The sequence below is a fragment of the Eutrema salsugineum genome, unplaced genomic scaffold, assembly GCF_000478725.1.
Source record: "Eutrema salsugineum unplaced genomic scaffold, Eutsalg1_0 scaffold_6, whole genome shotgun sequence".
Lineage (NCBI taxonomy): Eukaryota > Viridiplantae > Streptophyta > Magnoliopsida > Brassicales > Brassicaceae > Eutrema > Eutrema salsugineum.
In genome coordinates this window covers 13,574,747-13,589,764 of record NW_006256547.1, presented here as the reverse complement: position 1 = coordinate 13,589,764, position 15,018 = coordinate 13,574,747, and the positions used below count along the sequence as shown (strand labels likewise).

Sequence of the window (15,018 nt, the reverse complement as noted above, 5' to 3'; positions counted from 1 at the left end):
CTATATTTGATGGTAATGTTGTTGATGGCTCAACAATCGACACACATGCGCCATGACCCGTCGTTCTTTGGCACCAACAGAACTGGTACAGCACACGGGCTGAGGCTCTCCCTTACATATCCCTTGTCTAATAGCTCTTTGACTTGTTTCTCCAATTCTTTAGACTCTTCAGGGCTCATACGGTAAGCCGGCTTATTTGGTAATGCGGCTCCTGGTATGAAATCAATTTGGTGTTCTATGCCCCTTATTGGTGGCAGTCCTTCAGGCATCTCATCAGGGAACACGTCCCTAAACCTGTCAAGTAAAGTAACAACTTCGGGTGGTAGATCGAGTTCTCCAAAACCTGCGCTCAAAAGCTCTTTAAAGATCATTAGTAGCATTGTGTGTTTGGACGCAATAGCTCTTTTTACATGAATACGTTGAATAAGAAAATTGGACTTAGAATGATTTTCTTTTTCTTTGAGCATTTGCATTTGAAAGTCATGCACTTGTGATGGCGTGAGAGGTGCTAAGCTAACTTTCCTCTTGTTATGCACAAAGGTATACATATTAGTTCTACCATCATGCTTAGTTTCTCTATCAAATTGCCAAGGTCTACCTAATAACAAATGTCCAGCTTGCGTGGGAACAACATCACAAATTACTTGATCCTGATATCGACCAATACTAAAAGGTATAGATACTTGATCACTGATCTTAAGTTCTACCTTGTCATCGAGCCACCTTAGCTTATAAGTCCGAGGGTGTTTAGTTCTCTCAAGGCCTAACTTATCGACCATGTGAGCACTGGCAACATTGGTGCAAGACCCACCATCAATGATGAGATTTTATACCTTGCCTTTGATGGTGCAACGGGTGTGAAAAATGTTCTCACGCTGAATAGTTTCGGAAGGTTCCACCATTGCACTTAATGTACGTCTTGTGACAAGGAGCTCGCCAGTATCAGGGTATTCAATGTCACCATACTCCTCTAGAGGCTCAGTCTCTGCCTCGTCTTGAGATTCATAGTCTCTGGATTCGGTCACAAGCATCACTCGCTAGTCCTGTAAATTGGGCTGTCCACAACCATGTGGTCTTTGTCCAGTTGGACCTTTTCTAATCTTGGACAAAAAATAACCAAGTCTAAAAAGGACCAAGTCCAAAAAGGACCAAGCCCAACTGGACCATGTCCAATTGGACAAGACCATGGACAAAAAGAAATCTGATAATGAAATTCATAAGTAGAAGATTCAAAACTATATGAACGTTAATGTAAAGATGAATAATATGCATGATAATAAAAAGTAGAAAAAGAATCCAAAAGTAAAAAAAAAACTCCTCTTTGTTCACTTAACACAAAGAATCCAAAAGTAAAAAAAAAACTCCTCTTTGTTCACTTAACACAAAGAATCCAAAAGTAAAAAAAAACTCCTCTTTGTTCACTTAACACAAAGTAAAGATGAACGTTAATGTAAACTGAATTCACTTAACACAATCATAAACAAACTCCTCTTTGCTCTCCTCTTCTGCCTTGTTTCCTTAAGATTCTTCTTGCTCCTCTTCGACCTCCTCTTTGTTCTCCTCTTCTGTCTCATCCTCTGAAAATATTTAAAACCATAACATGATGTAAGAGAAGAACTGTATTTGATATATCATCAAAAATCAGAATGATGAAGGAAGAAACTTACCTATTGGAAAGCCTTTTAACCAGTTTCTTGCACAAACCAAGGCTTGAACATTAGTTGGTAATAAAGAGCTTCTATACTTATTAAGTATTCTACTACCTATACTAAAAGAGGATTCTGAGGCAACTGTTGTTATTGGAATGCTCAAAACATCACACGCCATACAAGACAGCTCCTTAAAACGAGAAGAGTTGTCCCTCCAATATGTTAACACATTCATGTCTTTATGTGCAACCATATCCATAACGGGTTCATCCAAATACATATCAAGAGCAGACTTTCCACTACCACCAGCTTTTTGAGCAAAAAAAGCATAGAATCCCTGAGAATCAAACAAATTTGACACATTAGAAACATCATCAAAAACCATTGCTCAAAAAGAGGTTTTTGAGACGCTTAAAAGGAACCTGATACAAACTGAGATTCACAAGAACAAAATTACCCAGATGGAAAAAGTTCCTCACAGCACCAAAACAGGAATTGAGAAATAAGAAAGAAAGGAGGAGCTTACAGGAAAACCTAGATGACACATCATAACCGGCAGAAACATAAGACTCATCATCAGAAGTCACTAGAAACATTCGACACATTAAAAACACAGCAGTTTCAGTAAGAAACTTACACTATAACCGGCAGGAATATCTTCTGGCAAAGTCTGTGAAGTGGCTGCAGCAACATTGTTTCTTTGGTTTTTTTGATAAGCTTTGAATAGCTTATACATCTTTGATCTTACATGTTGCAATCTGTTCTTACTGGTGATTGGATCCAAAGTAGTGTAACAGTATTCCAACACTGCAAATTTCATTCTTGGATCAAGAACTGCTGCAATTGCTAGTATGTCACTGTACTCTTCCCAATATTTGTCAAATTTCTCTTGCATAACTTCCACCATATCAGAAATAATCCCATCAGTAGACAGTTCATGAGCTCGCAACCAGTTTTCTATCTTCCAATCCTGTATAAAGTACAAATTTGCAGTCGGGTATGAAGAGCCGGAAATAAGCTTCGTCATTTCAGAAAATGGGTTCAAGAAGTCAGCTATCAGTTCTGCTCTGCTCCACTCTAAAGCACTTGGACAACTTGTATAACTTGGTTCTACATCAGCAAGGTTACCTAAAGCATATTTGAACTTTAAAGCTCTAACTAGCATGAGATGTGTTGAGTTCCAGCGTGTAGCAACATCCAAAACAAGACTTTCTTTGCCTTGAATTCCAACCGTTTCCATGCAGTTCTGAAACATAATCTCTCTGCTTTCAGACCCTTTTATAAACTTCACACTCTCTCTAATCTTGTGCAGAGCTTCACCAATCACTGACAATCCAACTTGCACAATAAGATTTAGAATGTGTGCTGAACACCGGACATGGAAGAACTCTCCATTGCATACTAGATCTTTCTGAAGTTGCCTTTTCATAATGCTTTGCATAGAATCATTAGAAGAAGCAATATCTACAGTCAGACAGAAGACTTTCTTTTCTAAACCCCATTCTTTTAGCAATTCAATCAGTCTCATCGAAATAGCTATTCCTGTGTGTGGAGGAGGAAATGCAAAGAAAGAAAGAATCTTCGTCTTCAGTTTCCAGTGAGAATCAATGTAATGAACGGTTAAACAAAGATATCCTTCTATGGTAATGGCCCTCCAAAGGTCAGTTGTTAAAGACACCCTATTTGGAATATCAGACAAGACTTTCTTAAGCTTCTGTTTCTCTTTCTCATAGATGCTTAAAACATCAGAAGCTGCTGTATTTCTACTCCAAAACTGAATAGTAGAATTAGCATAAGTGAAAGCCATTCTGATTCTTTTGTACTCAACAAAAGAATATGGCAAGTTATGTTCAATAATAGCCATTGCTATCATTTCCCGGAAGACATCCATATCCAATTTCCGAGAGCTTCTAGGGGTACTTCCAGGGGTTTTAGCACAAACTCTCATATGCCTAAGTAGAGTGGTGGTTCCATTTCTGTGAAGATCTAAAAAGTAATGCTTCTTGCAATAATTGCACCTAACGTCATACTTTCCATCAGGTAGTTTACCACCTATTATGGTAAACTTTTTCCAGCACTTAGATACTCTACGACTAGAATGAGCTCTGGTTTTTCGTGTACCTTCATTTTTCTCTAAATTTTCTGGAGGTTCGGTATCTTCATCCACCACTTGATGATCCATTTCAGTATCCATGAAACAACTGTCTTCATCATTCAATCTTATATCTTCCATTCTGTTGAAACAACAAAACAAGAAGAAGATAGATTTGTAAGAACCCATATAAGCAACAAGAACATACCACAGTTTAGTACAGTAAACAAATCAACAAAAGTAGACACAAAACTTAATCCAGTGTTAGAGCAATGCATTAACAAACGGGCTCTAGCTTAGACATTGTCAGAACAAAGCTTTTTCAGTATGAAATGAAAATTCACAAAAGCTTTTCTTCTACAATTATGGAAGAACGCAATCAGATGATGAGCAATAATGTGAAAAAATTCATGTTGCAATCAGCCAAAATGATTCATGTTGCATACCAAAAACAATAATATGAAACAATTCTATGAATCAAATCACCAGTCATTTCCAAGCAGATAAGCATTTCTAATCTAATCTAACGAATTCATCCAAATTGACGAAAGAGGAAGCATCACCACAAGAGAAACTAAAACAAATTGATCTGTTCTGACATTAACAGATCCATTCGTAAAACAACACTTTCAAGCTGAAACAAGAAATTGAGAAATCATTTGAACAAAAGCCCAGAAGAAGGAAAGATGGAAAAGGGAACAAAAACAGAAACTTTACCTGATAACCTGATTCTCGCCGCAGAGAGAGAGGTGAAGGAGAGATCGACGAAATCGAAAAAACCCACAACAAAAAACTTGCTAAACCCAGGTCGACGAAATCGAAGAAATCGGTGAAGGAGAGATCGACGAAATCGAAGAAATCAAAGGTATCGGGTCTAACCCGATTTGGACCGCGGTTTCGTCGGGTGTAGGCCCAAGAGGGCCATATCTGTGTTGGGCCTTTGTTTAGTCCGACCATAAAGCTATGAATTGGGCCACGCCCATGGTCAGCCCGACCAATTTACAGCTCTATCACTCGCTGGTTCGGGCCTTCTCTTGATATGTGCCCCCTTCCCCTGCATTTAAAACAAGTGAAATCTCTAGATCTCTGAGGATTAGAAGTCTTACCGAGCTCTAGTCTAGTATCTTTGCTAGTCTCAACAGCTTTGCCTTTGAACCGAGAATCAACTTCTATGCCTTTGCCTTTGTCTATTGGCTTGTTTGTGTTTGACGTCCATGCAGTGTGAGGTCGGTTTCTGGCACTCATGGTTTTCTTTTTGATGTGTTGCTCAGCTTGAACAGCTAAATGGAAAAGATCCTTGAAATCTTGATAGACCTGTCTCTCCACTTTGCGGCTAAGTCTCTCTTGTAGACCGTCGACGAACTGTGCCATAAGAGCTTCCTCATCATCATTGAGCTCCAAACGGTTTCTCAGCCGTTCAAACTCCTCATAATTTTCCTCCACAGACCTAGTTCCCTGCTTAAGACCACGGAAATGTTGTTGTAAGTCTCTATGAAAGTGAGGAGGAACATACCTTTGTCTTAATAGATCTTTCATGTCGATCCATGAGTCTTTGGCTCTGAGACGGTTTCTTTTGCGGTCTGATATCACCCTGTCCCACCAGATAAGGGCGTTGTCTGTGAGTTGTGCTACCGCCAAGGCTACTCTCTTTGGACCTGGATGGTTATAGTAATCAAAGATGTGATCCATCCTTTTCTCTCAATCTAGGTATGCTTCGGGATCAACTTTTCCTGCAAAACTTGGTGCGGTCAGCTTGATATGATGCTGATTTGGTCTCGTAGAAGGGTGGAACTCGTCTTCATCTTGTTCTCCATAGTCGTCTTGCGGCACACGTCTCCTTGTGCCTCGGTTCCTTGGACGCCGGTGGTTTGGTTCGTCATCTTGAGAAGAGTCATCATCAGCTAATGGTGTATTGTTAGGCTCGTTGATGCGGATCCCATTGTGCCTCGAATTGTCTCCGGTGTGTTGAGTAGCAGTAAAACCAGTGCCCAAACCTCCAAGATTTCGAGTTGGTTGCAAGGTCACCCTTGGTGCTTGCTCCACACGGCTGAGTCGGTCTCCAAAGTCTTGTCTTAGAGCTTTGATCTCATCTCTCATGGAGGCTATCAGTTGGTGAAGGGCGTCTTGAGTATTGCTACTCGCTTCTCCCATGGTTTATTTCTCTAAAATAAAGATAAAGCAGGAATTGGTTTAGTCCTAAACAAAAGTTAAAGATACAAGGACAATAAATGGAAAACTTCGAAATAAAAATGAACTTATGCTCTCTTTTTTAAAAAAAAAAAACTTGATGAAAGAATAATGGAAACGCAATTAAGGAAACTAAGGCTGACTGTCTAATACAAAGGACCAGACGAGATACTAATGCAGGACGTGATTGAAAGCAAAAATGGAAAGTTAACTAATACGCCTAAACTTGATGCAGCAAACTAAGACTAAATTTTTTTTTTTTTTGACTTTTCTTGATGCAATAACTTAGAAAATAAGAAACAGTTCGATGAACAATGAGATGATATGACAGAAAACTTGAAACTAAATGCAATGAAAGCTAGATGATATTGTTCTTTTGGGATTTTTGAATGATAATGACAAACTATATGATAATTCTTTTTTTTTTGTAATGATGCTATGAATTAAAACAAAACAAGGAAGAACAGAATTGAAATAGACAGAGTCGGAAGGATAAAACCTGGGCTGAAAGGAACTTCAGCTCTGATACCAAAAATGATACAAGCTCAGGGCTGTCTCAAGGCTTGTATGATCTCGGAACACAAAGCTTGGTTTAACGGCCAAGGGTTGATTCAATGGTCGAGCTTCTCTAACCAGGGAATCGTCTGGAGGATCGGTTAAGTAACAAAAGAATGAGGTGCACCACACAAACTGTGAAAGGCTTATGATAAAACACAAGAGATCTTTGGTCTAGGAGGGACTGGTATCGACTAGAACAAAGAGGTTTAACAAGTTTTCTTTGCTGAGAAAAGCTTGAAAGAAAAGTTCGATTTTATTGATGATCAAAGTTGAAAAGTTACACGGCCGTAAAGGGACTTATATAATGTCTAAGCGGCTTAGACTCAAGAGAAAAAAAAGACTCAATGCGACAGGACTTGAAAAGGAAAGGTGCAACATCAAAGGAAAATAAACAAGGAAAACTATAAAGGAAAATTCAAACTACTAAGCTAAAGTCTAGACTATATTCTCTCGGCTGCAACACAACAAAGACAAGGAAATTCGTTAGTCAAATGAAATGAAAGACTTACCTTATTTTTGACCATGATTAGCGTGTCTTGTCTTTGACCGAACTTGAACATCCCTCTTTAAGCGTCTTGATTCATTCTTGAGATGCTAAGCACTTGAACTTGGGCTTGACTTGGTAAAAGAGGCCAGACGTCCTGGTTCTTTGGGCTGTTGTGGGTTGATGAGAACTCTTGAAATGTCTCGGCCCAAGCTTGTAGACAATGGCCCTTGTTAACCGTCTCTTCTTGGCATTGCTCTTGATCTTCTCTTGGTATCTCTTTAGCTGCGGCTTGGAGGCTTTGATTATACTTGTGTTGAAGTATTCTAGCTCTTGCCCATGTTATTGGTCCTTCATGCATTGTTGGAACTTCGATATCTTGGAGTTGAGGCTCGGTTAGATCCGGTTCAGGTTGCATATCCTCATCAGGTTGGTACGAGGTTTAGACCAAAAATGCTTTCAAAAGGTGAGCCTCGGCTTAGCAATGTCGTGGTAATGATGCTGAGGCTTGAGAGAATACTTAGCGCGTATCGCAACTCATTTGGGCTCATATCGACCAACTTGTCTTCCGGAGGCAATAACTTTCAGCGCACAACTCCAAATGCTTTGAAACCAGTTCCATAGTCAAGATGACTCATTCAGCTCAAACGTTTGTGTAGAAACCATCGGAGCTTGGGAAGTGGAAGGCTCCCTGGATTGCTCATCTTTGCACCGCATTGAAATGACCGGAAAGTACAGCTTTTAGACCGATGTGTACTCTGGAGACGGTATCTTCCAAACCACCACTCCGAATTGAGCGACTTTAGGCGTTCGGAAAGAGAATTCATAGAACTTGAATATTGATGAAGGCCCTGTAAACTGGTTCGAATCGGAAGGGCTTCGTCCCACGTAATCTTTGAAGCTCAGCTGATCGGCTTTCGGGTGCATGCGAGACAGGCGTGTCTTCCGGAGGCGATATCTCTCTTCTTACTGGTCCGACTTGCGTGATTCCAATTGTTCTGGGATCTTGGCTTGATTATCTCCAAATTTGATGAAGACCCCGTCAACTGATTCGGACTGGAAGGTTCCCCGGATTGGTGATCTTTGAAGCACGCAGGTGAAAATAGGTTTTAGCCGAGAAATTCTTCCCGCGGTAAGGAAAATGTCCGAGAATCATGTACCGCGGTAAGCTTTGTAGCCGATAAAACTTCTCGCCTCGGCGTAAAACTTCACCCTATGGAATTTTCACCCGATACTAATTTTTAGCCGATAACGACCACCCGATAGCGATTTTGGCCGATGTTTCGGTCCAGCCGGTACGAATTTTCGCCGAGAAATTTCTCCAAGCGGTTTTCACTATTTTTGACCTTTTTCTTCACCGTTTTCATTCCTGATCCTCCTCTTGAGCTCCAAATAGCCTCCAAAGCACCTGATAAAGACTTCAAAACATGCAAAACTCTTTGGGACCTAATGCAAGTCCTAAAACCTATTTTGATGCCTAAAGACTCAATATACATGAGAAAACACATGATATGGACCCTAAAATTCAGCCTGAATGATGCAAAATATAGACATATCACAAGAGCGGTTTCTTCGGAGGCAAGGCAAGGAACAAGTGGGTTTACAACTTCACGCTGATACACAGAGACGGCACGCAAGTTTTCTTGCCTAACCGAGCCCTCACCATGTTACATGAGCAATGTAATGTCTCTTTCTACGTGCTCAAAGATCAGTTGTACAACCCTCTTTTTGATCCACCGATGCGCAAGTGCACCAAGGAAGAACAGGCCGCGTCTAGTAAACCTCCGAACGAACATGGAACAGCCGGGTGTGAGAATGAGGAACCAAGAACCTCTGAGAGAAGAATAGGGGCTGGCTGATACCATTTTGATCCGTACGTGTGGGGAGAACCTGAATACCACACCAAGAAGCTGTACTCGAGAGTTAACACCCTCCAAAAGTGGTGTAAGTGGCAAGACAAGACCATTCATGCGTTGGTGGACTGTGTAAGGCAGCTCAAGAAGAAGGTCAAGCAACTCACCGCACCATCTTCGCCCGAGAAGAACTCGGCGACCTCAACAGCACCGGTTACACAAGAAGAGGTTGGAGAAAGCTCAAACGCGAGGAACCCTGAGTTTCCACCAGGCAAAGAGGACTGGATCGATCCAGCCACGGCATTCCTACGTGAACCCGCAGAGAGCAGCCCACCACGACAATCCACACCGTCCTGCTCAACATCAAATCCCTCAAACTACTTGGGATCAGACCTCAGCGACTGAGGTATCGACTTCAAACCCTTGTAAATATGCATCTTGTATATATCATCTTGCATTTGTCTAGTTTTTCTTTTTACTTCTCTCACACGCTTTTATAACACAAGGGAATGTGTTATTTAAGTGTGGGGGAGGAGCTTTGTGTTTTCTGATCTTGTTTTCTTTGCTCTTATTTGACTTTTTGCATTTTGAGTCTCATGTAGCTTAGTGCATATGAAAAAGCTGAAAATTTTCACAAAAAATGCTCATTCTAGTTGCATTTCGCATTTTAAGACCGAGTCTAGTTGCATCATGTAGGATTGCACCAATGCAAAGAGTAATGATAGGGTTTTTCCTAGAGAGTAAATCATCTTGAGAACTTGAACTAAATATGCTTGTGAAACTCATTCTGTGCTTGCAAAGTCTGAAACGATTTGAATCTGAGAAACAAGTGTGAATCGAACTCAACTCTGCTTAAGTGAGAACCTTGAACTTGACATCTAATTATCATGTTTGTGCATATCATCGTGAATTCATGGGTACCACATACATATTTGAGCTTTCTTACCCCTTTTAATCACTCTCGCTAGCTCAAATAGCTGATCTCTCATCTTGAGACAGTTCCTTGCCTTTAGCCAAACCTTACTTTGAAGCCTAAACACCCTTCTTGTGTGCATGATTTGTGAGGCCTTGTTTCTAGTAGACTTGGTAAAAAGTGTTGGGTTTAGAGCGACAAAGATAGTGCTGCATGTAGACACTGGCCAACATCAAGGGCTAGTCTAGGTTTAGGTGAAAGTGAGAGCATCGATTTTGAGTGTGCGAGCTGAAAAGAAAAGAATCTGAGTGATGAAAGTGGAAAGAACCAGATTGGCTAGGGGAATGAATGCTTAATGGAAGAAAGTGAGTGTGTGCTGAAAAGAAAAGCTCATGTGCTGAAATAAAAAGAGCCTCATGGAAAGAAAAGAAAAGATTCAAAAAGAGACCTGGTTAAAGAAGAGCTTGTGTGTTAAAGAAAAGAAACTCGCTAAGTGGTTGTTAAAGAAAGCATTCCCCTAAGAGATGAAACGAAGAGAGTAACCAGAGCTGATTGAGTGTCAAAGGAAAAATGCCATTTAGGGTGAGTAGACTAGAGAAAGAGTCTTGAGAGGTTTAATGGCGAGTGTGAAAAGCATTTTGGGTGTGGGGTAGATGCAGTTCTATCTTTGTATGCATCTGTTGCTTTTTACCCTTAGCATTTTACTAAAGTCTACTAATTTTTGAGTGATCCCCTTGCATGGAGTACCAGTTACTTGATTGAGATCATTTTAATATCAAAACCCAGTCCCAAGCTAAATGAATTCACTTGATTTGCATGAACATGATCCACCTGGTTACAAGCTTAACGAACGTGAAAGAGTTGAGAGAGAGAAGAACCTGTGGAGATTCCTTGTTTGAGTTGATATATATATCTGAGTATGGCTTTGCATTGCATATTTGAGCATGAACTTGAGTTCTCGTTGTGATCACTTCTCTCTAAAAGGAAATATGAACTCCCGTTGCATTACAACCTCTTTCTCTCATTTGTTCTTTTTGCTTGAGGACAAGCAAAGGACAAGTGTCGGGAAGTTTATATGTCTGTATTTTGCATCATTTAAGCTGCATTTTAGAGTCCATATCATGTGTTTTCTCATGTATATTGAGTCTTTAGGCATCGAAATAGGTTTTAGGATTTGCATTAGGTCCCAAAGAGTTTTGCATGTTTTGAAGTCCTTATCAGGTGCTTTGGAAGCTATTTGGAGCTCAAGAGGAGGATCAGGAGTGGAAACGGTGAAGAAGAGGTCCAAAAATGGTGAAAACCGCTTGGAGGAATTTCTCGGCGAAAACTCGTACCGGCTGGATCAGAACATCGGCCAAAATCGTTATCGGGTGGTCGTTATCAGCTAAAAATTAGTATCGGGTGAAAATTCCATCCGGGGAAGTTTTATGCCGAGGCGAGAAGTTTTTACCGCCTAAAAAGCTTACCGCGGTATACGATTCTCGGACATTTTCCTTTCCGCGGGAAGCTTTTATCGGCTAAATCCCATTTTCACCCGCGCGCCTCAAAGATCTCGAAGCCGGGAAACTTCCAGTCCGAACCAGCTTACGGGGTCTTCATACAAGTTGGAGATAATCGAGCCAAGATCCCAGAACAGTTGGAATCACATAATTCGGACCTGTGAGAAGAGAGATATTACCCCGGAAGACACGCTAGTCTCGCATGCATCCGAAAGCCGATCAGATGAGTTTCAAAGATTACGTGGGACGAAGTCCTTCCGGCTCGAACCAGCTTACGGGGCCTTCATCAATATTCAAGGTCTGTGAATGCTCTTCCAGGAACACCTGAGGTCGTTCAATTTGGAGTCGTGTGCCGAAACTTATCGCCTCCGGAAGACGAGTTGGTCGATATGAGCCCAAAGGAGTTGCGATATGCGCTAAGTGTTTCTACTATCCTCGGCATCGTTACCTCGACATTGCTCAGGCCGAGGCTCATCTCCTAAAAGCATTTTGGGCTAGACCTCGTACCAACCCCTCGGTATGTTGATATCAAGGCATGCATGCAAGAGAAGCGAAGCTGAAAACAACTAAGTATTGAACATGCACCTCGGTATAAAGACCTCGGCATTGCATGCCGGACTCCGTCTTCCTAAACCCCTCGACTACCAAGCTCCTCGGCATTACATGCCGAGGCCCCTTGTCACGAACCCAGAACCAAGAACAAAGCGACTTAGAGGACACACGTGAAGATGGATTGAAGACTAGGGTTTATGCATGTTCTTGACGTGTTCTTTATGAGATCTTCATCTTGTTCCTTGCTCACGTGCACCCCTCGGCATCAAGACCTCGGCTTCACTCTCTCACACACCGTGGCGCTCACCCGACGACCCAAGAAGATAGCTCAGTACCCAGTTTGTTCCGGGCTGACTCGCGATGCTTACCCTTCACTATAAATAGATTTTGAGGACCAGAAACCTAATCATCTTTTATCTTATCTTATTTCCTGCCTGTTTTAGCTTTAAGAACTTGTCTCTTTTGTGAAACTGGATCTAATCTAATCCGATATCTTGTTTTCACGTCAGAATCTTGTTCTTGTTTATTTCTTTTATTCTCCAGCATTAAACTCCTTATCATGACTAGCAACACGTCTTGCAAAAGACTGAGTGAGCTCGTTTTGATCAGTGAGTAGTCGTTTAAGCGGCTTTAGATAGGTAGATTAGAGTGCTTTCATGATAGTTTACTGAGTTTAGGGGTCTAGTCTTGCATGTTTCATTCTTTAACCGACAAGATCTCTAAGCTGGATCCAAGCACATCACTTGAGGTTCAGATCTGAGACATATCTCGCATCAAAAGTGTTCGTAGAAATGTCTGAACCACTCTGTTAAAGTTTTAAGAGTCTTTCATCGCGAGAGTGATAGTTTGTTCTCTTAAATGACCTATTGAACTGGATCTTAAAGCTGACTGATTCATGCTTCTCGAAAGGGATTTTGGTATGAAAGAGGATCAGTTTGGATGTTTAATACTTTCATGAGAAAATTAACATACTTTGAGTTCATGTTAAATGAAACCGCTTGATAATACTGATTCATTAACTTGCTAGTCTAGCTTGGAAGCACCCGAGTCTTTTATCCTGTCTAAAGCTTCTGTCTTTATCATATATCATCATCATCCGATCATTTGCTTAGTTTATTCATAATCATTTGCATCCTCACTTAGTTTAAATCTCATCTTTTGCCTCATTTTCATGTTTACTTGCTTGTTAAGTAGATTAGATAAAACTCTTGTTTGATCATCTTGACTTAAGATCACAAGTAACATAGACTAGTGCCTCATACACAAGTTTGGATTGATAACCCCTTGTACTACAAGACAGGGGATTGATAACCTCTACAAAGAGCCTAAAAACTCTTAGTTATCAAAACCTACCTGCGGCAAGATCGTGAGTATTGACGTGTCTTGTGCAGCTCTTGCGTTCTCTCCCTTCTAGGGTCAGAGTGGAAACCTACTGGTCAGGGTTGCGAGAAACAATTGGTTATGATCACGACAGTGACGTAGTCATATCGCTGTACTCTAGCTCTAGAACGGTATATTTCGATATCCGTCAATCCCAATCTATCATCCCTAGTGTTAAAACCGATTATGATCCCTGTAGAGTTCCCAAAAGCTCAGCGTTTTTAACCATAGTTTACAAACTAATCGATTTTTACTTGTTTATTTAGATCTGCGCTTTATTTACTTTAGTTTGATATTCTGCTTGTTTCATTTGCTTTCATTCAATTTTCCTACTTGCTTTCTAGGATAGATTTATTTGCTTTCTTTTGTTTTAGTTTAATCCGTGACAAACAACCAACCTCTAAAACCAATCTAGTCTAGACATAAAGTTAGAAATCATAGAAGAATACCAGGCACACATATCTCTGTGGATTCGATCCCTAAATACTACAACTGATTAGCTGTGCACTTGCGGCTTCCATTTGTTTTTGTTAAAGGTAAAACTTGTTCCGCTGCTTTTTGTTATTTTTCTTGTTCTAATTTCTGTTCTAGACACCTTATCTCTAGTTCTTTCTTAAAGTTTTGCTGAATTATCTTTCCCTTCTTTTGTTTTTCTCTGAATTGCATGAATACCAGGCGCAGACCTGTAGAAAACATTCCAATTCTAGACGAGATAGACATACACGAAAGAGAACTTCGAAGAGTTAGACGAACGCAAGGGATGGCCAACGACGACCAGCCTGGATATCCTATTAACCAAGCTTTTAATATGGACCAAGATGGGTCCGAACATGGAGAAAATGAAGAGAACGATCACATAGGAGGTGATCATGCTCGACAAGATGGAGCAGAGGATGAGGTTCCTCCAAGAAACCATCAAAACCGCGAGAGAGGAGAACATGAAGACCTTGATGCACCCATCAATGCAGCCGATGGTGACCACCAGGGGATGCAGCCGAATGGACGCGCTAACCGCCCTATGCAGCCAGCAAATCAACACCGTAGACAAGCCAGGAACCATCGCATAGCTGATTTCGATGCACCTACTCAAAATTTTCAGAACCGATCTGCAATTCAAGTTCCATTTCCGAACCGGATTGATTGAAGTCAAGCCTCAAATCATCTCATTGGTGAAACAAAACCAATTCCATGGAGTTCTTTCTGAACATCCAATGGACCATATCGAGCTCTTTGAAGAAATCTGCAGCATGATGAGAACGAACCAAGTTCCAGCAGACTACTTAAAGTGTTAGTTGTTCCCTTTTTCATTAGCAGACAAAGCTCACCGTTGGTTGAAATCTTTGCCTGCAGGATTGATTACAAATTGGGAAGAATGTAAAACTGCTTTCCTGAACCACTTCTATACTAAGTCAAGGTCGAACTTGTTGAGAACAAAGATCTCAAGCTTTCAGAAAGGACCGACTGAACCTTTCTATGAAGCCTGAGAATGTTTTAAGGAGTAGAACGTGATTGCCCTCACCATGGATTTCCCGGATCAAGCCTGCTGAACACATTTTACCGAGGTTTGGTTACAAACTTTCGCTTGATACAGCTAGCAATGGAGATTTTGGACCAAAGACGATTGATGGTGGTGTGACTTGATGTGTCGAGGGTGTCAAGTTTTACCCTAATTTAAATCAATAGCCGCAAGTGCACAGCTGATCGATTGTAGTACTTAGGGATCGAATCCACAGGGAAGGAGGATCTTTTCCTGCGAAAAGCCTTTGAAATAAGTTAAAGTAAGGAAGTCTAGAACAAAAACGGTTTTGTAGGGGCTTGCTAGTATGTTTAAAATGTAAAAGCGAAATATTA

At 40.9% G+C, this 15,018-nt stretch overlaps 1 protein-coding gene and 1 non-coding gene across 2 annotated transcripts; both read right to left on the bottom strand.

The window, feature by feature from the left end:
• Positions 1 to 1,518: 1,518 nt before the first annotated feature.
• On the bottom strand, positions 1,519 to 3,882 carry LOC112083510 (zinc finger BED domain-containing protein RICESLEEPER 2-like). Its single transcript, XM_024151539.1, has 5 exons — positions 2,295 to 3,882; positions 2,184 to 2,235; positions 2,072 to 2,081; positions 1,668 to 1,986; positions 1,519 to 1,577 (listed from the first exon to the last, which is right to left on the bottom strand). Exons 1-5 carry the CDS (start codon positions 3,880 to 3,882, stop codon positions 1,519 to 1,521), a joined length of 2,028 nt encoding a protein of 675 aa, XP_024007307.1.
• A 10,708-nt stretch (positions 3,883 to 14,590) lies between these two features.
• Positions 14,591 to 14,694, bottom strand: LOC112083767. The gene has a single exon (XR_002897895.1). It is a non-coding gene; the product is annotated as a small nucleolar RNA R71 (small nucleolar RNA).
• Between the last annotated feature and the right edge of the window lie 324 nt (positions 14,695 to 15,018).